The sequence below is a fragment of the Micropterus dolomieu genome, linkage group LG09 (genome assembly GCF_021292245.1).
Source record: "Micropterus dolomieu isolate WLL.071019.BEF.003 ecotype Adirondacks linkage group LG09, ASM2129224v1, whole genome shotgun sequence".
Taxonomy (NCBI): Eukaryota; Metazoa; Chordata; class Actinopteri; order Centrarchiformes; family Centrarchidae; genus Micropterus; species Micropterus dolomieu.
Genome location: NC_060158.1, coordinates 19857664 through 19881714, shown reverse-complemented (window position 1 = coordinate 19881714; position 24051 = coordinate 19857664). Strand labels below are relative to the sequence as shown.

Sequence of the window (24051 nt, the reverse complement as noted above, 5' to 3'; positions counted from 1 at the left end):
CAGTACAGTTTAACTGCATTTAGACAAGCTGAGTTTATTCATAAAGATCTTTGCAGTACACACTTACAACGCTGTCCTAACATTCTCACATGAAAATGGGCTGCATTGGACATATGACATACACACGTTTGCCTTGTAATCACTGGGCATGTGCAAAAAGCCTGAATACAACACTGTCAGGGGTCACTTGTGACAGAAAATAGACAAGCGGTGGTATAGAGACAGACATATAAATGACACTCACTCATGATGTGGACCTGCACCTAAAGCAATGACTTTTTCTGCACAGTTTAAAGTAAGTTAGTGTCCTGCCATCTATTTGGTGAAAACAGTATCTCCAATAAAGAGGCCAGCTCAGCCTCTTACCGACTGACCAAAGTAAAACATCATTGTTCTGTCACTCTTTTACCATTAAAACAGGAGAGAAGTAACAATGAGAGGAGACAGGGTCACGACAAAAATTCACAGGTCTCTCCACAACTAATACTTATTTTCATATGTACAGTACATTCAGAATAAAGCCTTATTTAGTGCAGATACATGAAAGTGTAGTGCTGTTTTTGTTAAATCCATCGAACGTCTTTGCAAAACACTGTCATACGTAGGGAGAAATCAAAGACCGCTTCCCATTCCTGTCAGAAGAATCTCCACCACATCATTCTTCAATGAAATATACACACTAAGATGACTCTCTTAGACATCACATTCAGATATCACTCTGCATTTACACAAAAGTTTCATGTTCTTATCTCTTCTGCCTTTCTAAACTTTGATTCACGTGGACAATTGAAAGATGATTAAAAGATTTCTTGGCTGCTTTTTTACAAGTGTTCAGGGTAGTTAGAGAACAGGGACATCATCAACATACTAAAATGTTTCTTCTTCAAAGCCCTGGTACAAGATCCTGCTAAAATTAACTCTTTTAAGCTTGAACAGCTGTACTTTTGTACTTTTGAACACATAATAAATGCATGCACTATTGATGGTGCTTTAGTCCCTTGAAGCATAAAAATGAGCATAAAAATGATAGAAAAGGAAAGGACCGTGGCACTATTCCAGAGTGTAAATGATCCTTTTACCCAATGTGTATTAAGGTGAAAGCTACCCTACTTAATAAACACCTTGGTGGAGTAGCCGCCAAAGGACAAACTCTCAAACTTTCAGAAGTGCACTACATTCTTTATAACTTTTGTTAAGATCGCAAAAAAAGTGCTAATGATTGTATATTAACGAGACAACTTATCTGAACCCCGATCAAAATGAACTAACACACATTTACCCATAATTTCCATACCCATATTTCTAGGCCCTCTACACCCTTTATTCAACCTGCTCAAAGTTGAGCACGTGGCCGTCAAAGTGCGTGAGGACGTGCCTCTCGAAGAGCTGCTGCTGGCAGTTGAGCGGGAACTGCTCGGAGCAGACGGGGCAGACCTTCCAGTGGCTTTCCACGTGCTGCTCGAAGCTGCGCTGCTCAAAGTGGGGCGGGAAGATCACCTCGCATAACGGGCAACGCTTGTGAACGCCACTCCTGGAGTAAGAAAAGGAGAGGGTGAGAAACTGACTTATTCTGTATGTTATTCCAGTCATATATATGTGGGTGTGTATGGGCTTATTGGGAAGATAAATCCCCTCTAACCTCTCTTTGATATCTGTTTTTACTGATATCATCTGCTCTGCTTGTGTAATCTTACTCCTTCATCACACGTCTTTCAGTGAAACACCTTGATTTTAAGACGTTTTTCATTCTACAGCCATTTGTTATGTGTGTGTGAGAAGGCACTCTACCTGGAGTCAAAGCAGAAGCTGCTCCTGGTTTCACTACGTCTACTGGACTGATGATCGCAGGATGGCTGAGCCCCATCAGCAGCCTATGAAACACAACAAAAGCATGGAAAACCACGGCCGTCTAATTGCTCGTAGAGCTGAACACACAACCGTCAAAGATGTTTACTAAAAAAAAAGGAGAAAATGGGTTGAAAAGGGCAACCAGATAACTGAACCACTAAAGATGTGGGTGTTATGTTTGTTTCTATTTAAAGAAAAACACACAGCACACCCGACTCACTAGTCTCCATTCAGTTTGCTCCCAAACAATCAAAGATATAATCTGGCAGATGCTAACTGATCTTCAGTCTGTCCCTTTGCAAATTTTCCTTTAATTATTCTCCGAGCCCTTGTTATCTGCGTCTCTCTTGAGCTCCAAGGGAGTGACGTTAATTAGAGCTTTATGCAAATGAGTTCAGAGCTTCGCCATTTAAGGGCAAGCTGCTATTCCTTGCGTTCAGTGAGGAGGGGCACTCCAGAGACATATAGAAAGGGAATACAGTGAAAGCAATTCTTTGGATGCTGAAAACACAAAGCAAGGGCTTGAAGGTGAACTTGGGACCACAGTGACTGTGTCATGTGTTTATGTTGCTTGAAAATATGGGTGTGAAGTTCTGCAAAAAGACCTCTGGATCTGGATCTCTGAGGACAGCAAGCAGAAAACCACTCATTAACATTGATTTTATTGTATGTATTTCCCCAATGCAAAATCTGATGCGTGTGAAACCTCATTTGATACCGATACTCCAGTGGGGTGGCAGTGAGTTTGCGTGCACTTACATTTCGTGGCTCCTCCGGTGGATGCTCCAGGCTTTCGGGGGGGCTCGTCGTGCGGGAGGGCTGGATACAGACCACCTCTCGGTCCCAGCCTGGTGTCCCGGGGCCCGGACTCGGGGGTGTGATTGGGGGTGCGCAGGGAGCAGTGCAGGGTGGGGCCTCAGGTGGAGGACGGGTCATGTGCTCAGGGGACAGCGCAACATCTACCCGGTCTAGAAAAACAGTAATGTGTGGGACTGTTATTATCCTGACCAAACAGCAGCAAAATACAACTAAGCTAACAACTAAGCCGAACAAAGTTTTAATTCCTCCCACCTCTTGTGGTGTCAGTGGAGTAGGGATTGCCATACTGCAACTCAGCGGGCCTCTGTGGCACCAGCGGTGGCGGAGAGGGGTCCTGAGGGTATGGCAGGGGGTAGCGTAGCACCATCGGCTGCCTCATCTCAGCACCCTGGACACCAGCTTCCTGCTCCCTCTGTCTGGACACGTAGCGCTGCAGCTCCTGGAGGGGAGACAAGATCCATCTCTGAGTGTCCCAGGACCTCAGAGGAACATGTCTTTTAAACTGATGTTTCTTATGACTCAGTATCCTTATGCTGTCCAGTTAAGCAATCAAACTTTGAAAAACCATCAGCACAAGCCAGCAACATCTGTTTGAAGAGAGAGGGGCTGACAGGAATAGCTGAGTTCGGTCGACATTCCCATAGCACATCTTCACTGTTGGAACCATACGGGGAGTTAAGTATTTTCAGCTCAGAGTTTAGTTTCCCATCTACATTGTTTCTGCCCTTTGTGATTATATCTGAAGCAAGAGCATTAGTACCCTACTCATTACTGTAATGGGTGTCAGACTATGGCTCCCTCTCTGTTCTGGCTTTGCTGATAGAGGCACCTGCTATCTCCATCCCTTTAGCTCCCTCCTTCCACTCCTCCCTCCTCTCTTGATGACTTCATTAGTGCGCTGCTATCAGGTTTAACATTTAAACCAGGGTTGGGAAGGTGAAACAGACACGTCGCGTGGCATTTGCACTGTCTAATGGCACTGTACCAGCAGGCGAAAGAAGCAAGTATAGATGTATTAATTAGTGGGACTATGGAGAGTGGAAGGGATGGCTGCAGAAGGCACATAAATTGAATGTGAAGGTACTGCTTAGGGTTTCAATTGAGAGCCTACATTATCTACATTTCCCCTGTCAGAAGCTAAACATTGAGATGCAAATGTCTGCAGTTTGAAACCAGATGGCTTTTCTCCAAAAAAACTGTAACTTTAATTCACATTCATTATCAAAATCTGCACCGTTCCAGCAGTGAAGAGCCGATCCAGCAATGGCTCATTTATACAGAGCTGATACCTGCTAAGAAGCAGCAATGTTGCAATGGGAACAAACCAGCCATGTGTGTATAAATAGCGTGCTGTTTTACTTCCTGCAGTTGCTCCTTGTCTCTGAGGGCCTGGGTGAGGTTGCGTTTCAGCTCCGTCACCTCACTGGCTCGCTCTGCCATCTGCACCTACAGACAGAGCACACACAAAGAAAAGAAAAGAAAAAAAAATCCAACATTGCAACAGAGTAAATTACAATGAACAGCTGACATTCAGTAACCAATCAGATTTCCTATAGAGGTGTCATGCAGCATCAATATACCTGCCAGGGGACGCTATGGGGTGAAACCAAACTTGAACTGCAACCTACATTTTGTTTTTCATTATCGATTAATCACATTTATTTATTTATTTTTTGGGTTTCCCAGAGTGCAGAGAGGTTTCTTAAAATGTCTTCTTTTGTGGTCTGATAAAAAATCCAAAACCCAAAGATATTACCGAGAAACTGGAACCATATATTATGTGGTGCTTTTGTGTCATAAATGTCTTAAACAATTAATCAATTATCAAAATTGCTGATGATTAATTTTCATAAATGAAACTAAACTTCTCCATTAACACCAGTGTTTCAATTATCCCGTCTTTCTCCTGGAGATACATGACATTCCCATGTGTACTGACAGACACAATGAGTTTGCCTTTGCCCTCTGTCATTAATAGTACTTTTCTGAGTAGCAAGTGCCTGACTGAGTATTTAGCTGGCTTGCTAATGATAATTAAGGGAAGGGAAAGAACACTGGAAGGTACGCAAGAAATTATTGCAGCCCACTGCTCCAAAATAAATAGACAAGAAAAATGCAGAGGTTGAATAATAAATTACAGAGAGCTGCAACTAAAAATTATCTTTATTATTGATTTATCCAACTTCCTTACTTTTTTGATTAACTGATAAATCCTTTGTTCTATAAATGTCAGAAAAAGCCGAAGGCGACTTCTTCAAGTGTCCAAAACCAAAGACATTTAATCTACTACCACTTACGCCAGAGAAATGCAGCAAATCCTCACAACTGAAAAGCTGGAGCTGGTGAATGTTTTTGCTTGAAAAATATCGATCGACTAATTGACTTATTGCTTCATCTCAAAAAAGCACTAAATTAACATACTAAACTGAGATATCTCTTTCTAGACTCTCGCTCTTCCCTTCCTTCCCTGTTCGCTGCTTTCACGCTGGATTTCCACTCGATTCGTGTCAATTGATAAAGAGGAATGTCAGTGAACACAATATTTGGTCGGTTGTGTTTTATTTAACCTGAAGCGGTGTCAAACGAGTGGCGCTTGCTGTAAAACACACACGACTAACGCCACAAAAACAGGGTCCGTGTCCGGGGCAGACTGGAGGAGCACTGCAGACCGGGAGATCGCAGTAAATCTCATACTTTCGAACAGGACTGACCCTGTGGGATAGTTTACATGGCTAGTTGCCTGCTCTTCTCTCATTTCATCCCCTCCTCTCCAGCGGTTTCTCTGCTTCATGTCTGTCTGTCTAGCCTACCCTTTTCACTCTTAAATTCTGTTTGCTTCTTTTGCTTTCCCCCTCATTCTCTTTCATCTCCTTTTGTCCTCTCTCGCTCTCTCCCCTCTTTCGTGAATTTACGGCGCAGCATTAGAGGGTTAAGTTCAGGTGAAAGGATTCTGCAGCAGTGTATTTCTGTGACAACCCAAACCCCCCCAACTCCTCTCTCCCCATCTATTCCTCTCACTCGCACTGGGAGGCTGATGTAAACAGCTGTAAAGCATGCCGTTCTGAGGCTGCCTCTCTTGTCAGTCTCCGGGGCCATTAAGAGCGGCTCAGGGCCCGGGGCACTCGCCTCAGACTGGAGACTCTATCAAAGACAGGGGAAAGCCTTATTTACAGCGCTGATAAACACACACTCACTCATGGAGATTAAATGCCAGTGGGTACTTTGGCGGACCTTCGCACGCAAAATGCAATGGGTGCACATAGACGCAACAAGCGTAAGCGCTCATATTGAATCACACACACATACCACACACATCGGATCATGTGCGGCACTGATGCCGTGGCCATGTGAACAATGCATGGAGTAACACGGTTGCTCTGATTAATGCATGCTCAAGAAAACCGTTATGAATATCTGCAACCCTGTGAGCAAGTGCAATTACTGCTATTTATAAAGCAATTAGCACAACAGTCCTGCAACAACAATTACTTCATCTGTCCAAGTTCAGGCACTAGCTATACCCTCTCTCCTTCAGTCAGCAATGGTAAGACACTTTTTAAAAGATCTGCCTCGTAGTTTTTCTGCTTTATTTGATAGATGAACACAAAATGATTCAACACCGATTTGTTAATTACCAGTTCAAGTTATTTACCAAGCAAAATTAAGGAGAAAATGCCAATCATTCACTGGTTCCAGCCTGTCAAATGTGAGGATTTGCTGCTTTTTTTGGTTTTATTTATTTATTTTTATTATTTGTATTATTGTAAATGTAATTTTGTTGTTTTTTGCACAGTTGCTTGGACATTACTCCGGATTAAAACCTCTCAACTTCATTCAAAAGACTGGATTTCTTTGTTTATGTAACTACATCCTGAAAGAAAGTATCCAAATTAAATGGACTGGAAAATCAACTTAACTGTGCAACGAGGATAATGAGGAATAGATTAGGTGTATGAGAGGCTTCCTTTCACATTTATCGAACAACACTAAAGCATTCATTATAATTTTAATCTTTATTTACAAAGGAAATGTCTTGCTGAGTGTGCACTGGGGGCAAAAACACTTTGCTTGATCCCTCATATTTCCAGCACCAACAGTCACAACTCCCCGAGCTTCGAGCTATATATATGTTTGTGTCTTACTCTGAATCGCTCCTCCTCATTGGCCAGCCGCTGTTTGAGCGTCTCGTTGATCGCACACTGCTCCCTCCACTTCTCCTCCATCATCGCCAGCTCCTCCTCCACCGAGAGGGTCTGTTCCTTCTCGGCCTCCCCCATGCTCCTGCCCTGCGCCTCCAGCAGCACCTGCTCCGCCATGACACCCCTCGCTTCCTCAGCCTTCCCTGCCATCTCCACCTTGCTGTTCTCTTCAGCACTCGAACTCTCGTTGTCCACCTCCACCCAGCTCGCCATCCTCAGGCTCTCATCCGTCAGGCTGTCCTTCTTCTCCTCTTTATCTTTTTCTCTGTCCTCTCCTTGGTTTGCTTCTCCTTCAGCCTCCACCTCGGCCCTCTCCTTTGGACTTCTCTCTCTTTGCATTCCTTCCTTCTCTGTGCTGATGTGTGCATCAGTATGTGTGGACTCCCTGTTATTAAGTGCTGTACTGATAGTCATCTCAGCGGCTTCTTGTAGGACTGCAATTGCTATATTACCTGTTAAACACACAAAGTAAAAACAGAACATGGAAGATTACATAGTCAGCAGGACAGTCTTTAATCCAGGTGTTAACTTAACTTAAAATTAGGTGCTAATAATAGGTACAGTATCTCACAAAAGTGAGTACACCCCTCACATTTTTGTAACACTGAAGACATGACACTTTGCTACAATGTAAAGTAGTGAGTGTACATCTTGTATAACAGTGTAAATTTGCTGTCCCCTCAAAAGAACACATCACACAGCCATTAATGTCTAAACCGCTGGCAACAAAAGTAAATATACCCCTAAGTGAAAATATTCAAATTGGGCCGAATTAGCCATTTTCCCTCGCCGATGTCATGTGACTCATTAGTGTTACAAGGTCTAAGGTGTGAATGGGGAGCAGGTGTGTTAAATTTGGTGCTATCGCTCTCACACTCCCTGATACTGGTCACTGTAAGTTCGACATGGCACCTCATGGCAAAAAGGATACTTTATTTCAAGACAATCACCTTTTATTTTCCTTATAATAATGATAATGAGAACATGTAAAACAAACAAAATACTAATAAAAACACTGGGAATGTTATTTTTAAATTTTCAGAGACTGTGCATGAACATGTTGTTTTAAGATATGCATGTCTGTGTCTTGGCGAAGAGAGTGATAGCAATAGCATAGTTTTCTCCAGTCAAGTAAAAGTGAGTCACACCACGTTATGTTATGCGATTGCAATGCACTACTGTCGACTGAAGATACTACTAGTGGGAAATCTGGTATTTCTACCGTTTCATTAAAAGGAAAATAAGAGGTGGGAGTACCTTTTCTACAATTAGATATTAGATATCAGAACATTGACACAGATTAACACGTTTAAGCATTGGATCAGACAAACAAAACTAGCCTGTTGCCATGGTATCAACCTGTGCTAGTTCTCCCTGGGAATAAGACATGTACAGCACATCTTCAAACATGTATATCACTATGTAACTGAAGGGAGATTCATTATGTAACAACATGCACATACATTTTTGCACTTGAATGCACGTGCCTGTGTGTCTACCTGCTGTTGGTGACTCTGGACTCGGGGTCAGTGGCTCCTGCGTTGTCTCGGTGGATGCATTTCTCTTTGGCTCCTGCAAAAAATACACACAACAACTACAATTTATCAACAACATGTAACTGCTACTGGTTCCAGGCATAAATTCACCTGTGTATAATATTTCTTTATGGCCCTGTCTTTTTGCTCCACAGTACTCACCCCCTGTGTCTCACTTGTGTTCAGCTTGGCCACCTGCCTGCGGAGGCGCTGACACTCCCGGTACTTCTCCTTGTAGTGCTCAGCAGCCATGTGAAGACGCAGCTTCAGCTCCTCCACCTCCCTCTGCAGTTCGGCCTCTGCCTCTGACACCACCATCATGCTGGCTGTCAACTCCCCACTTGTTCCAACACCCTGGGACAGAAAGAAATTAATGGGACATTTTGAGAAAATGTGAAAAGTGTGAGTATTCTCTCAGGAAAAACCTTTCATTCGCTTCGGAATTAGAGCACAGAAAGACAAGAGGTACAGAATAAGAATAAGGAAGTAGGACACTGACCACTTCCTTCTGTGCAGTGCTCCTCATGCGGTCTAGCTGGCTCTCCATGCGTTGGCACTCGGCCTGAGCATCAGCAAGACTTGCACGGAGCTTGTCAGCTTCCAAACGGGCGCGGTACAGCTCGGTCATCGTGTGGTCGCGGGCGCTGGCTGAATCGCGGAGCTCCGAGGCCAGCAGGGAGGCCTGCTGCCTGCACGCCTGAAGTTGCTCCTCTGCCTGACGGAGGTGCTCACGCACACGGGCCAGCTCTGCCTAAAACATGTAGAAGGAAATGATATATATAGATTCACTGATATTACTATACAGAGACATGTGGGTTCATTATGCAAGTGGATGCTCACACACAAGATAATTGACAACAATCTTATTTATGTTTATATTTTCTAGTTTTCTTAGTTGATCCAGGCAGTAACATTTCAAACAACCACTACTACCTTGTCAGCCTTGTGTGCCAGCAGCTCTTTCTCCAGGCTGTCCCGCTGGGCAACGCAGGCCCGGAGCCTGTCCAGCTCCTCCTGGAACTGGGCAATGGTCACCTCCCTGTTCAGCTCCACCGCCTTCAGCATCTGCAGCTCTGCACTCAGCTTTGTGTTCTCCAGCTCAGTGCTGCGCAGGTGGTTCTACACGTGACGACACAGAGAAAGAGAAAAATGCAGAAGTCAGAATAAAGACAGAATCACACAGGCTTTTAGCCTTTTAGCTCCAGTATGAAGAGCTCTCTCCCACCTTGTAGAGGTCTCTCTCATCCTTCTCGTTCTTCAGCTGGCTCTCCAGGTTGTCTCTCTCTGCTGTCAGCTTCTTCAGACGGTCACGCAGACTGTGACATAAAATGTAACTTTTGTTCAGCTTTCATCTTCCAACCAATTCTCGTGCTACTGTTTAGTAACAAAGAGGACAACTTCTGAAGACCTTTCAAATAGTGTGTGTACAGGTTCCCAAATTATTAACCGCCACCCACTGAATGTCAGTTTTTGCCAAAAGGCTAGGTTGCACAGTCACACCCCATCATTCATCTACGGGAGTTGAGGAAAAAAGCGGATGAGAGGAGCATTTAATACAATGCACTAATATATTTGTGGAATAAATATCCCCCTTGTGAAGCTTAGGTTTAATTTTATGGCATCAGGGAGGTTGATTCAATCTGATCATTAGCTGTGATTTGCATTATTGCACTATTTTGTCCATTGTAATGTAGGCCAGTAGAAAAAAAAGATGAAGATAATTAAGGTTAATTAAGGAAGCAGAAGGCAGGAAGAAATCCTCCTCAAACACAGTTATTTAAACAGTCATATCCTCACAGAAAGGGCGAGTGTGGATGATTGACAGTCACATGTTCGCACTCTCCACTCACCAGTCGAGCTCTGTCTCCTTTTGCAGGCCTCTCTGGGTGACTCCCAGCAGGTCCTCCTCCAGCTGGCGGACCCGGTCTGTGGCCTCTGTCAGCCTCCTCCTAACCTCCTCCCTCTCCTCTGACAGGCCCTGAGACGAGCGCAGCAGCTCCTACGGAACATAGAGGCAGCTGTGGATCACAGTGACAGGCGCCACAGCCAATCACAGCCCCTGAATCAGGAGACTGAATGTGGCAGAGGAGTAAGAATGCTGGACAAAGTCAAGAGCTTCTACTTAATACTTTATCACAGATGGTTATATTTCAGGTGTGACAGTCAGGTGTATGTATTTGACTCACTGCTGTGTTATTTGTTTTTATATGTTTTATGCACATTATATTTTTTTTACATACACTCAGTTGCACTTTATTAGGTACGCCCATTTATAACTAATGCAGTCTATCACTTAAACAGCCTCGCAAAAATCCTGCTTTCATGAAGGTTACAATGGTCTGTTTGAGATTTGCACTACTGCACTGATTTTTTTTTTTTTTGTTGCACATGTGTATTGCAAAAAGATTTGCAAAAAAATCCATAAATTCATGGATACAGTCTGACATATTTGTATGCATCTTGCATTGCATGCATCTGCATCTTTTTTGTGTGTAAAGGTGTTTTCTACCTTTAAAGCCTGTTCCTGGTGCAGCTGTGACATGTGAACTTCCCCTCTGGGGATCAGTCAAGTCTTATCTTATCAATCACAAATCGCCAGTTACAAATTATGACTCATGTGAGCCTTTTGATGGACGCAAAACACACATTCAGAATCTGAAGTTAGCGAAATGTTCAGTAGCACCTAACTGAACAAACAGAAACAGTATGTGGTGAATGCAATGCAGGGAAAAACCTGCACAGTATCAGTGGACTTAAAACAAATTCCTGGTAGCGCACAGCAGATCATATAAGGTCTGTTCTCTCTATGGGGCCTTCTGAAGAAATGCCTTGTTTGAACTTGCTGCTAATCAGCAGTGAAGGACATTAACTCATCCATAGCTAATATTGCCTGTGACAGAACAACATACCTGTGCACACACCCTCCCTTCTATTTGTAGCATTCACACACACACACCTGCAGGAAGACGGAGACACAGCTACACATTAAAGTACATATGGAGAGAGACAGATAGCACAGAGCACAGCCATCAATCCAAAAAGAGACGCATGTACACACCAATGCGTACTCAGGCCTGTCTCCCTCTGGGCTTGGCTCTGCGTAGATTACTGTATGATTTTTACGGCTGGCGTTTGGGAAGCACTTTAGCAGTGCATAAAGACCTTATAAAAAGTGTAGTCGTAAAATTAGCAGCCACAAAATATGTACTTATGTTTTCATGTTAAACTCGGGATATTTTCATCAGCGTGGCATGAGCTAACACACCTACTGTAAACGCTCCACAAAAGAGAGACACACACCTACTCACACAAGTCGTATATCTACAGATGGACATGCCTGTTGAATGAAAAGCAGCACGGTAATAACAGTGTGTGCGTGTGTGCGTATTACCACGGAATTTATGGCGATTTTGTCCTTCGTAAAAAAGAGCAGCGGACTAACTCAAAGCAGCCTCCTCTTGCTCTGAGCCTACACCAGTGAGCTGCACTAGGGGGCAATAAGAGACTAGAATCAAACTCAGAAATCTCTTCGCAAGTTTCAGCTTTCACTTCTCCCTTCTGTACCCCCCCCCATTGAGATTCCTTGAGTTGACTGTTTTTTAGGCGTGAGTGCCAAGTTACTGCTTATCAACTCATTAAATGGTAAAATATGAAATATGACTCATCCTGGTGAGTGAGTGAGTGAGTGAGTGAGTGCATGGGGAGGGAAAGGAGTAAAAATCGAAATAGATGAAATCAAAGTAAAAGTTGACATTTTAATAACTGAATGATTCTGATTAATGTTCCCAAATATACTGTTGTTTACCTTGCTTTAGCTGAATTGATAAATTCATGTGTTTTAACGCCAATAAACCAACTCCAAAAATGAAAACACTGAAAATTAAGAGAAAAAGACAAGGACAGCTAGACGGGGAGAAAATAGACAGTGAGAAAGCAGTGGCCACTGAATCGCGTGACTGAGTGGTGTTTGTCCCTGAGGCTGGGCAGGGCTCTTTTTTCAGGCAGGCGGTTTTGCGGACTACCCTCCTCTCATTCCACACACAGACTAAAAGGGTTTGCAAGCGGGTGGCATAATGAGTGTGTTTGTGTTTGTGTGTGTATGTGCGCGCACGCTTGCGCATGTGTGAATGCACATTAGAGGGGCCCTGTGGTGTGGAACCTGAATGTGAGAGTGAAGGGGGGCAGTTTATGTATGCGAATGAACGTGTGTGTGTGTGTGTGTGTTTGACGTCATGTTCGCTCTGTGGCTGCGATGCCATCGTCCCTGACGCCAGATGCCCGAGAAAACGTCGTCCCAATTCCGTTCTGGCCCACTGAGTCAGGTCGTTAAACAGGGAGAGAAAGACTGGCGGGTGCACACACACAGAGACACACTCACGCACGCGCTGCGGGTCGAACAAGCACACAGATTATTCATAAATTCAGGGCCTTTGAAGTTTTCAGACCTGTGATCACTGGTGAGGAACTGGCTCCACACACACACATGTGCAAATAGAGACCGTCTGTTTATGTACACACTCAACCCTACACATGTACACACACTTGCATGTACATACACATGTGCGCAAAGACACTGACTCACCTGTCTGTTGTTGTTAGGCTTTTTTTGTTAGCTGCAAAATCACAATTTACTGAATTCTTAAAACTATTGAATGTATTTTTTCTTTTTGACTTATGAACTAATAATACTTAATATTGTTTAAGCAATTATTTTTGGATCTTTTTCTAGTTAATTATATGACACTCATCACCTGTGGTGACAGGACAGGGTGGGACAGGGTTTAATTGAGCAAGCATGTAGAAATGTGTGTAGGACAGGGCATCGGCACATTCTTTCATGTTGTGTTTTGTTTGTCAATCAGCTGAAATGAAGGTAACATTATCTAAGACGGTGGCATTGGGAATTGGACTGTGTCACGTGTGAGCCCCGCAAAGGTAGCGGCGCTTAAAAAAGTGTAAAAGAACAAGCCACCACCACTGTTAATCTCAACACCTTGTGATCAGTAACATTAAACCTTTATTTAATTCTATAAATATATTCACAAACTATGTCTACTCAACCTATACTAATGTGCGTTGGGTGTGCATAAAGAAAAAAGAAGCTTCCTGCCATCTCTCTCTCTAACCTGGTTGTGTGTCCGCAGCAGGCAGCACGTGTCCCTCTCTTGCTCCCTCTCCCTGGCCAGCCGCTTCTGCTCCTCCTGCAGCTGCTGTTTCTCCTCCTGGAGGAGACGCATGGCTTTCAGCAGCTCATGGCGCTCCTGCTGCGCCTCCTCCACATGCTGCCAGGCAGGAGGTGAGTAAAGGGTAAAAAACGGAAGGAGGTGAGAATGGTGCCTGCTAAGATTGTATTTGTGATACATATATCTGTTGTTTATTCGTTATGTCTGTCTAGAAGAACAATAATTTAATAGTTTATTAATGCCAAATGGGGATTTCTCTCTTTTCACCCTCCTCAGTGATGTCAGAGGTCACGTTCAGGTATAGGACAGAACTTCTGGATCTGGTGGGATCTAGTACCTTGCTGTAACAGCACCCTTTAATGGGGGCCTACCTCTAACAGGCCAGTCTTGGTGGTGACGACCAGTATGTCTGAGTTGCTGTCGTCCTCTGTAACAGTCAGCAGCTCTTCGGTGGGAGTGGCTGACCTGAACTGGAAGGGCGTGCTGGCTCCTCTGATGTCACCAGCGTGTGTCACATAACAAAACTGGTAGAACTCTCCGTCGGATTTAGGAACATAATAACCTGCAAAAAGATAAAAGTGGGTGTTAAAATTGTCTTTTTCATTTTATTGAATATTAATTTAGTCAGGTAGTATTTGAAGTTGGCCTGACTGAAACTTTTCAACAATCTACTGTTTGGATACTAAATTTAAATGTATCAAAAAAAAACACCATTCAATTTCCATGGGTGACACATAATTTACATGCCAATATATATTTTTAGCCCATAGCTCCACTGTGAGCTCTCATTGGAGCACTCCATTCACACATTAGGTCTGGTTCTCTGGAACAGTACAGTAAGTACAGAACATCAAGCAGCCAACCGGTTTAACTGACTACTGACACAGCACAGCACGTTCTCATATTTTCACTGTGTAGTATCTGACCTATTCCAGGCCCAGTAAAACCAGTTTGCAGGCCCTCGACCTGTGTGTGTGTGTGCGGTTTGAGAGGTGCTCAGGTCCCAGGCCGCCATTTGCGGTTGTGTTCCCTTATTAAATAAAAGTGCTGGTTTTTATATTCGCTGTAAAATGGAGGAGTTACTTTGGAGTACCCTGGGTCTGTACAGTGGTTTACATAATGTGCATGTGCGTGAGCGTGAGTACCTTGAAACACCACAGTCCTGTGCACAGTACTTCCCGGTTCATAGTTTTCAGGCATGGGAGACCAAAGGAAAGTGTAGTAATCTCTGGCTGTGTTCCATCCCACCTGAGTACATAAACCACATTGAAAATGCTGTTCCACAACACAAAATAGCGCAGACGACATTTTATTTTTTATTTTAAAAACTGAATAAAGAAGATTACATACAATGTTCAAAGCAAGAATGGAAACATTTAAAACCATGCTCCCTCATTCTTCCACACACCTCCTCTCTCCTTCCCCTCAGTTCCTGCCCCTTCTGGGCTCGCACAAAAGAGGGGCAGTGAAGGTGTGAGAATGGGGTGGGAGCACATGGGTGTATGTTGCATTGCGTGTGCGTGTCCACATATGCACAGACTCGTGAGACGGCAGAGAACAACCCATGTGGAAATGAGAGGAGGGGGGAGAAAGAAAACTGAACGTGTGAAGAAAAGGTGAAAATTTTACACAAAATGGCAAGGGAGATGTAATTCCATGGATTTCATGTGTTGTTAGGTGACAGATGATGAAAGGGAGTTGTGAACATCATAACTCAGGTCCTACTTCGTAAATCTGTCGCGCACAACCGCACACTCTCCATGTCTGGGCCGCTTACGCACAAACACACCATGCTCACACTCACCATGTTTCAACTGACATGTGCGATACGTGCTTGCGGCATTACATAACTGCACTTCAGCTGTGGATACCTCAACCACCTGGGGTTGCTTTGGGGATTTCTTACATTTTAAAAATGGAGGAAAAGTGGGACAAGAGAAAGTCTCTTTTGGACAGCTGCCACATATTAATCATTTCATATTACAGTATAGACATTTCGTTGACTATGCTGTAGTTGAAATTATGGGACGCACAAAACAGTGGGAGCGGTTATGCTTTTGTTACATTTTCAATGAGCCATAACTTTTTCCGAAGATGAAAAAATAACATGCCAGTAAATGTTTACTACGTTCACATTAAAGCATTTCTGCAGTTAAATATTTAAATAAACAACTATCAAATAACAATTAAATGATTTTGAGTTAAAATACCTGACAAAGCATTGGGAAGCTTGAACTGGCAACAGTAAATCAACTGAGCTACTGAAAACATTTGTCAAAATTTCAGGTTCGCTAATGCCTCTGCATGATACCTAATTGCAGTGTATTCCTTATCAGCCCATTACACTGAGTATAATGCTATTCCCAACAAATGGTAATTGTTAGCGTGGAAACCCAGGCCAAGAACATTCTTTCCACATCCAGCGGTATCTCGGTGAGAGGCTAGGCTGTCGACGGGCTCCTGCCAACTTTGCTTGTGTGCTCACATGTATTTGCTTAAGAGAGAACAGACATAAATTCATTTTGGTAATTGCAGAGTGAAGTTGACTGACGTTTGGTTAGGTATGGTGTGGCATTCCAACACGGGAGTGAGGTTATAAAATAATCACAGGCAAAGCAGCTATCAATCATTCATTCAAGGTGTGGGGGAACAGCACGATGACACGTTAATTATACACTTACACAACGGGTTTCTCCCTGCCGACCCAACAAACATGCCACAACCAAAAACCTCCACAGGGCTTTTTAGGGGGCTATGCATGTGTATGAGTGTGTGTGTGTGTGTCAAAGATAAAATAAAATTAAACCAAGCTTTCACTGGACAAACAAAAGGAAAAGAGATATCTGCAATTTAACAGTAATGTATGGAAAATGTTGTCACCATGCTGGAAAACAAAAGAAAACTTGCCAAGCATGATTAGAGTATACTCTGTTGATGTGTACTGTATGCATTTCATGTGATTACTGCTCAGTTATCTAGGAGGAAGTTTGTTATTCCAGGATCCCTGTTATTTTACCATTAACATTTTCAGCCACTAGGGGGTGTCTGTGCACAACTCAAAAGAGCAGGGCCTGTCTGTGCAGTCTGAGTCATCCTCACTGCAAGCCAGCTTTATTGCTCAGTGTCTGTCTCTGAAACAGGTAACGCCTATAGATGTGAAAGGTCCGAGGGGGAAGATGCTCCGTCCCTGAGTCATCTGTGCACAAAAGGTGTTTTTCCCCTCTGGGAGGCAACATGACACATATGACAGAAAACTAACATTTTCATTGAAGTAGATCATCGGCGATCAGTGGGAAAGTCAAATCTAATCAGTCATTCTTGACAGTCCACAAACCTGTTCCCCAAACAACCTGACGAAACTTGAAGCCAAAACAAGCGATTTCATTAGCATTTATATGGCGATGTGAGTTCATCTCCTAATATGATAAAAGTGGATGATTATTATTTGTAAAAGCGGACACAAATCATTAGCTCATTATCGACTGAATGGTTTATTCTAATAATATACATGCTCAGCCAAGATTTTGCCAGAATTAAAGAGATAAATATCTCAAAAAGACAGACACGTACATGTCAAAATGATTAAAGAAGCGTGATTTCCTTGTTCCCTGACATGAAGCACCAACCATCAAACAGGTTTCATTAGCGCGGATTACAACGATTAAATTTTCCAATTGGCTTTTTTCCATATAAACCCAGCATCTTTATTCCTTTTTAAGTGAGCTGGTGGATTTGAAGTCAAGTTCTTAAACAACAATAAAATGTTTGTCTTTTGACTTTACAAGACATTAAGTTTCCTAGTTCACATTTCCTGTTAATTACGTGTGAGATTTGATGGCCTTGATAAAAGAGTGGAGCGGAGGTTGGTTAGCAGGAAGCAGAGAAACGGTTGATGGAAAGACAGAGGGGAGCGAACGAGTGAAGGGGGGGGAGTGAGAGGTCCTAATAAGAATCAGAGTGGTTCATAAAGAGCACCAAATGTTTGCCCCCCAGCGAGACCTACTGCAACCAGCCCACCGTGTACACTCTTCCTCTTTCTGCGTGCAGGGCAACCACACCAAAGAGTGTGGTGAGGTTTTAGGCATGTAGTGAAGAGCTGAACCATTAGTGTCATGGCAGATGTATGTGTTAATGTGCCAACTGAAAACCTATGGCCAATTAATAAAAACCTTACACATTATCCATGTCACAAACACTTATGTAATAGGCTTGGGTCTCTCAATATCTCTTTTTAACATCATTTATACAGATTCATTAAAGCCTGGTCCTTAATTGATTATGTTTGATGATGTCTTTGAAGCGTGGAGACAGTAAAAGCAGCTGTGGTGTGTGTGTGATGTACCTTGAAGATGCCCACCCAGTCTTTGGGGTGTGGAGCGATGTAAGGGGTCAGGGTGTAGCGACACTCCAGGGGTGCCTGGGGCAGGAAACTCTTCCCCACATTCTGAAAGATGACGTGGGCAAAGTTGGACGTTTCCATAACGCTGACGCTGCTGCCCGGCGATGAGTCCACCACCTGGAACGATGACATTGTGTCCTGTTGGTCACTTCATTTGTCTGTAAAGGGCCAGAGAGCAGAGGACAGAGTAACTGAGCAAACAAACAGTAGAGTGAAGGGGAGGTTCAAGTATTTCTTTAAGTCAAACACACACACAAAAAAATAAAAAGACAAATTAAGTAAAAAGATAGTATGAGTTCCCACATCATCGCAGAACATAAATATGAGTCTTTTTCTTATTCCTTTCTAAAATGAGGTTCAAGGATAGACGGTGTGAGTTGCTGGACAGATTGTAAAGCCCTCTGAGGCAACTTTGTTCATTTTGAGCTGTATAAATAAAATTGACTTAACTTAAAATAACCAATCATGTTATAATATTTCTTGTAACTGGTGGATTTTATCCCACAAAGAAAACTTTTGTTTCATGACTTCAGCCTTTCAGATAGTGCCGTCACCAAAGCAACTGGTGCACCATCCTAAGCCTGGGAAGAAGCGCTGGGGGGGAAAATACTTCCATTGCTGACTTTCCATAACCTATGAGCTTTGTGAAGGGGTACAAAAGAGGAGTAAATGTAGGATTTTGAATTCAAGACTTTTTAATAGAGTATTTTATAGTGTGGTATTGTACTTAAACTCCATGGTTTCTACTTGTCAGAGTCAGAGATGGTGATGGCCAGTGAGCAAAGCCTCGGGCTTTAAACCAGACAGTGAAAGTGAAAGAAAAGGTGCATTACAGGACATATTGTATCTTGTGTGTATTGAAGCCTGACACATAATAGAGACTAAAAGGAAGGATATCTCTGAACCATGAATTTTGATACTTTGTTTTGAATTTGTCTCTTGCAAGTCTCCTGGTAAAAGATACTTCTTTCACCAAATAATTGTAATAACAACTTTATTTAAGCTTTATAGCACCTTCCAAAACCAAAGTTACAAAGTGCTTTGCAATAAAAACAAATAATAAAAGTAAATAAGATCCAAAACATAAGCTATAGAACAACATAACATGATTTTAATAATTACAACAGTTACCATCCATTTAGAAAGAGGGTAGTCATGAGTAGAGGAAGAGCAGGTGTGTAGCTGATGCAACTGCTTTGCATCACTGTCATCCACTCGTCTTTTCCTGGATGAGAACAAAGCTAAAAACAACACAACCCGCCGCCCTACACTCCCATTTCACCCAACGGCTGGACTCCTCAGTATGATGAACGAATGTGAAAGTGACAACTGATGCTCATTTCAGCTAACCAGCTAACATAACATAGTATGTACATTGAGCCACAGCGACCAAAGCTTTGTAAATGTTTCACGAAACAGCTAACATACAGCTAAGCCAGATGAAACTACCTCCGTTAGCCAGAGGATAATCTTATTTACGATGGCTAAGCAGCTAACATTAGCTTGTGAACAGGCCATGTCGTGTCAAGTCACTGGCTAGCTAAACATCATCCTAGTCGGTCAAGCTAGCTTGCTGACACAAGACACGTATAATACAGGCATTCATTTAGCTTGAAATTGAAAGAGTACCCTTTTCATATGAATTCCACTTGCGAAAAAGGTGGAGTTTTCTCTGGACAAGCCGATGTTTTTGCCACTGTCCCCGTTGTTGTCAAAGCTCTGACGATGATGCGTCTCTTCCTGAAAGAGCAAAATGATGCTGAACTTCCGGGATGCTGAGCTGTACCAAGGATGCTGAGGATGCTAAGGGGGGAAAGCAGATGTTTCTGCGACTGTGGAGATCTCTATTAAATACTTAAGTTACTTAAAAGTTAAACCAGCTCACCAATTATTTTCCCTTGCTTCACAGATTTGTGTCTCTTCTGATTGAAAACAATACTACCACATAATGCTTGTGGAGATCATCTGCTGTCTCTAAATATGTAACATTCATTGCAAAGCAAAACATATACTGTACAGCCACTTGTATTGTTGTTAAATATATTACTTTTATTTATTTTTTTGTTAATTAAGAGTGAATACTGCTCTCCCGGTTAAAGGGTATTAGGTAAAAGCATAGGATATCCCGCCTTTGCCTCGTTCCCATTGGCTGCGGAAACTCAGCGAGAGCTACAACTGGCGGAAATCCCATTCAGTCATTATAGCTCCCTTTGGCTTTTCTGGCTTGACAGCTGTCACTGTACGCCGAGGTCAAGGGGAGAGAAGCATGGCTGCGTTGTTTAGAGGGTCGCGAAATGTATTGTTAAGGTGGAATAAGCATGTCGACCTTGCCTTCGGTAACGTATTCGCTTATGTTGTCAGTGTCCGTGTGCCGCTTTTTGTCTGTTTATGAATGCGTGTTCAGAGGAAAATGCAGCCTGTGTTAGCTAGCTTACTTTCTGCCCGTGCTAGTTTAGTTAGCCTGGACACAATGTCCCCGAGTTGCCCACCTACTGGCCATTGCTTCACAGTGAAATGTGAAGCAATGGCCGGCTAATTTTAACTGGCATTGATCTCGATAGACCTGTAGCTGGCCAGCATAAGATCTGCACTGGGTTCTATGAGTCTGCTTTACGTGTTGCTATTCTCAGTACAAGAATTTGTCCTACACACATTTCTGGAGTAGCCTTGGATTGCATCTCTGCCACAAAGCCTTCTCTGTCCACTCCTCCGTACAATGCCAGACACAGCTGTGTTTTCTGATTCAGCAACAATGAATGTTGTTTTGAGTGATCCTAGTGAAGATGCTGAGTGAAATTCAGGGGTTACTCACATTATATTATATTTACAGTGGCCCCTTCTTAATTGCATACTCTCAGGTGTTGCAATAGTCAGTTTGCTGTGAACCGTTATTATATTTTTCTTTAATGTATCCTGGCATTGGCTTGCAATTCCAGTTTGGCTACAGGACTCAGGACTCTTTCTGTGAAGGTTACTTACTCTAAAGGCCCCAGTACAGTGCTTTCCCTGTTCCCGTGGTAATGCCCTGCAAAGCAGACATGGTCTCATTGGCCCAGGCCTGTACTGCCAGTTTCAAAGTTCATTGTAAAGTAATGCCAACAACTGCTTGGGTTAACGTACTTCTGTGAACATTAGAATATAATATTTATTTTTACAAATGGACTGAATAAAGACTTATACTTATAAGAATAAAGAAACATACAAATTACCTTATACATCATAACTTACAATTAAATCAATTTAATCTGTGCCAGTGACTAGTAATGCTTATATCACATGTTAAGAGAAGCATTACTGAAATGATAAGTTAATCTAATTAACAACAAAAAGACAAATCATTCAATCATTAAATACAAAAAGCTTCCTGGTTTCTGCTTCTCAAAATGTGAGGGTATTTAGCTTTTCTCTTATGTCATTGTTAACTGAATTCAATTTATAATTGTTTGGGATGTTTCTCAAACAAAACACAAGATTTGAAGCTTGGAGAACTGTAGAAATGAATAGAAATAATCAACATACTAATTGTTAACTGAGATAATAATCTAATTACAGCCCTAGTTAAAGTGATTGTTTATTTCAAATGCAAGGCATGCCTGAGAATGTGCCTTCCATTTAGAGTTTGTTACCACTCCATGCGAAGGAAGCAACACCTGAAAAAAGTATAAAGTATATTTCTATTCTATGCCAGTGTCTGAGAATACTGTATCCTCTTGAAGGAAATGTTAAGTATCATAACTGAAGTAATAGCAATGTAGTATACAGTATATTTTGAAGGTTTGGCTGAATTTAAAGTAAGGCTTTCTGTTTAGGCTTCACTTTCCAGACCTAATCCTGTTGCAGTCTAGTTGTCACTCTGTTTAGTATCTGTTAACCTGGCTGGACCTCGGCTGAGCCAGCAGTATTTAATAGCCTGGCCAGACTGCCCAAAAGCTGGTTTAAGTTACAGCATTAAGATTTGCTTGTTATTGATTCCAATTAGAGCATTTTCTTGTGGCAGTAGCAGTTTTTTTTATTGTTGCTTTTCACCGCAATTTAAGCATGAGTCATAGGGACCCACATTTTTCATAGCACTACTCATGGTAGAAAGTAGTCTTGCCTTAATTTTATGTAAAGCATTTTCTCCTCTGCAATACAAATAAACTTGCCTTGGTTTGCCTTGCTTTTCTTGGGTACGCAGAATCAAGCTAATCATCTACACTGTCACAAATAATACTGATGTCATTACAGATAGCTACTGTATGTCATTGCACAAGTTTTGTCTATAGCCTTTCTGAACTATTGGTCAAGATATTGAGGTGTTTGTATTGCTCTGGGCTTCCACTAAGCAAAATGTCTCTTTTGTTTCCTTTTGTTTTACCTTACACCTCTAATGGCGTCTTTGTTATTCTACCTCAGTGTCATCACGATCAATGGCCTCAAAAACACCAGTGGGGTTTATTGGTCTGGGAAACATGGGCAGTCCCATGGCCAAAAACCTGTTAAAAAACGGTTATCCTGTTATTGCCACTGATGTCTTCCCTGAGTCTTGCAAGGAGCTGCAGGACACTGGTGCCCAGGTAACACTCAGTCAGTAACACATCACATATGGAAATTTGAACTTTTGATAGAATATAAGATTTAGCTAAGAATATACTCCATATTGATCCATTCATTGAAAGTCACTGCTGTCTTTCTTTAGAACAGTTACTTTGCGTCTGAGTGAGCATATTGTCATAAATACTAACATATAATACGTTGCTTTTTATTCATGAAGGTGCTTATTTTGTGTTGCCAACGTGATGATACTGTGCAATGATGACTCCAATATTCAGGTAGTAGACTCTCCAGCAGATGTGGCCGAGAAAGCAGACCGCATCATCACTATGCTGCCCTCCAGTCCCAACGTCATAGAAGTCTACATGGGCCCAAATGGCATCCTCAAGTAAGCAAACTTTAGTATCACAGGCTCGGATTTTGACATTCACACTACCCAACCCTACCTCTGTAAAGACAGCACAATTGCCAGGTGTTTAATTTACAAACAAAAATACAAAACATATTGTATGCTCTCTACATTAAGTTTTACTGCTTTTTTGTCTTGCCCTCTTAAGGAAGGTGAAGAAGGGAACGCTGCTGATTGACTCCTCCACCATCGACCCCGCCGTCTCAAAAGAGATGGCAGTAGCTGCAGACAAGATGGGGGCCGTGTTCATGGATGCTCCAGTGTCAGGAGGTAATGTGTCACAAAGAAAGTCCGTCGCTCCATATTTGATTTTAATGATTCTGTGTAGCTAACTTTTGTAATTTTGCTTTTGCTGCTTTGTATAATGGCAAATATTCATAATATTCCATTTCACAGTCAGTGGTTGCTTTTCATAGAGCTGAAGATGATGTTGAAAAGAGCATATACATTTTTTTAAATGTTATTGCAGGCATTTAAAAAAATGCCTGCATTTTTTTTTTCTTTCTTCAAGACCATTTCCATTGGTCAGGCAGTATAGAAAGGGCTTGAAAGTAGGTGGCACAATCAAAAGCAGAATCGGACTGCTAGTTTGTTCATTTGAGAATACCAATCATAGTGTTAGGCCTATGATCCCCTCTTAGGCTTACTTCTGAACTGTCTTAAACTCTTCTGTATATCTAAACTATGGGACCTTTTGGGTTAGTGCTAGGACATGGGTTGTAATTACTGAGCGGGCCAGTCAGTAGGTGCCCTCTTAAGTTTTATTGCTGCTTTTGACCAGGGGTCTTAAAGGCAAGGTTAAGGTTTTAAGTCCTCATTATGTTGGTGCTGTCTGCTTGTGACGGCTTCTTGACAGAGCACAGGATCACCAGTCGTCCTTAATGGGCTGAGCCGCAGCGGAGAATCCCGTGTCAGAGCTTTTCATGTTGATGGAGCCATAATGGCGGGTATCCCATGTTAGTGCCTTTCATGTCAGATAAAGAGTCATAAAGAGGAGAGAAACTGCCCTCACATGGCGTGCAGGGGAGGAGAGGAGGGAGATAAGACATGAAGGAGACACATCGCAGTAAAACTGTCCATCTCACTGTCTTTCTCTCCCCCCCCCCCCCCCCCCCCCCCCCCCCCC

General features: G+C 42.6%; 2 protein-coding genes across 4 annotated transcripts in view; one reads left to right on the top strand and one right to left on the bottom strand.

Moving 5' to 3' along the window:
- Window positions 1-14: 14 nt before the first annotated feature.
- On the bottom strand, window positions 15-19767 carry tax1bp1a (Tax1 (human T-cell leukemia virus type I) binding protein 1a). Of its 3 annotated transcripts, none has more exons than XM_046058927.1 (17): window positions 19613-19767; window positions 17927-18141; window positions 14730-14832; window positions 13956-14146; window positions 13528-13683; window positions 10252-10400; window positions 9627-9717; window positions 9335-9520; window positions 8901-9152; window positions 8564-8755; window positions 8366-8438; window positions 6810-7318; window positions 4027-4113; window positions 2920-3106; window positions 2608-2816; window positions 1789-1871; window positions 15-1531 (listed from the first exon to the last, which is right to left on the bottom strand). In XM_046058927.1, exons 2-17 carry the CDS (start codon window positions 18113-18115, stop codon window positions 1321-1323), a joined length of 2868 nt encoding a protein of 955 aa, XP_045914883.1. In that variant the 5' UTR covers window positions 18116-18141; window positions 19613-19767; the 3' UTR covers window positions 15-1320. The 3 variants fall into 3 exon arrangements, with proteins under 3 accessions (XP_045914883.1, XP_045914885.1, XP_045914884.1); XM_046058929.1 differs by having other exon boundaries at window positions 17927-18100; window positions 19613-19726; XM_046058928.1 differs by lacking the exon at window positions 19613-19767 and adding an exon at window positions 19115-19378.
- Window positions 19768-20207: 440 nt separating this feature from the next.
- Window positions 20208-24051, top strand: part of hibadha (3-hydroxyisobutyrate dehydrogenase a) — a 20033-nt gene continuing 16189 nt past the window's right edge. The window contains exons 1-4 of the mRNA XM_046059597.1: window positions 20208-20319; window positions 22379-22539; window positions 22795-22904; window positions 23074-23195. Of these exons, the coding sequence (XP_045915553.1) occupies window positions 20250-20319; window positions 22379-22539; window positions 22795-22904; window positions 23074-23195 (463 nt within the window). The 5' untranslated portion in view covers window positions 20208-20249. The remainder of the gene's footprint in view (window positions 20320-22378; window positions 22540-22794; window positions 22905-23073; window positions 23196-24051) is intronic.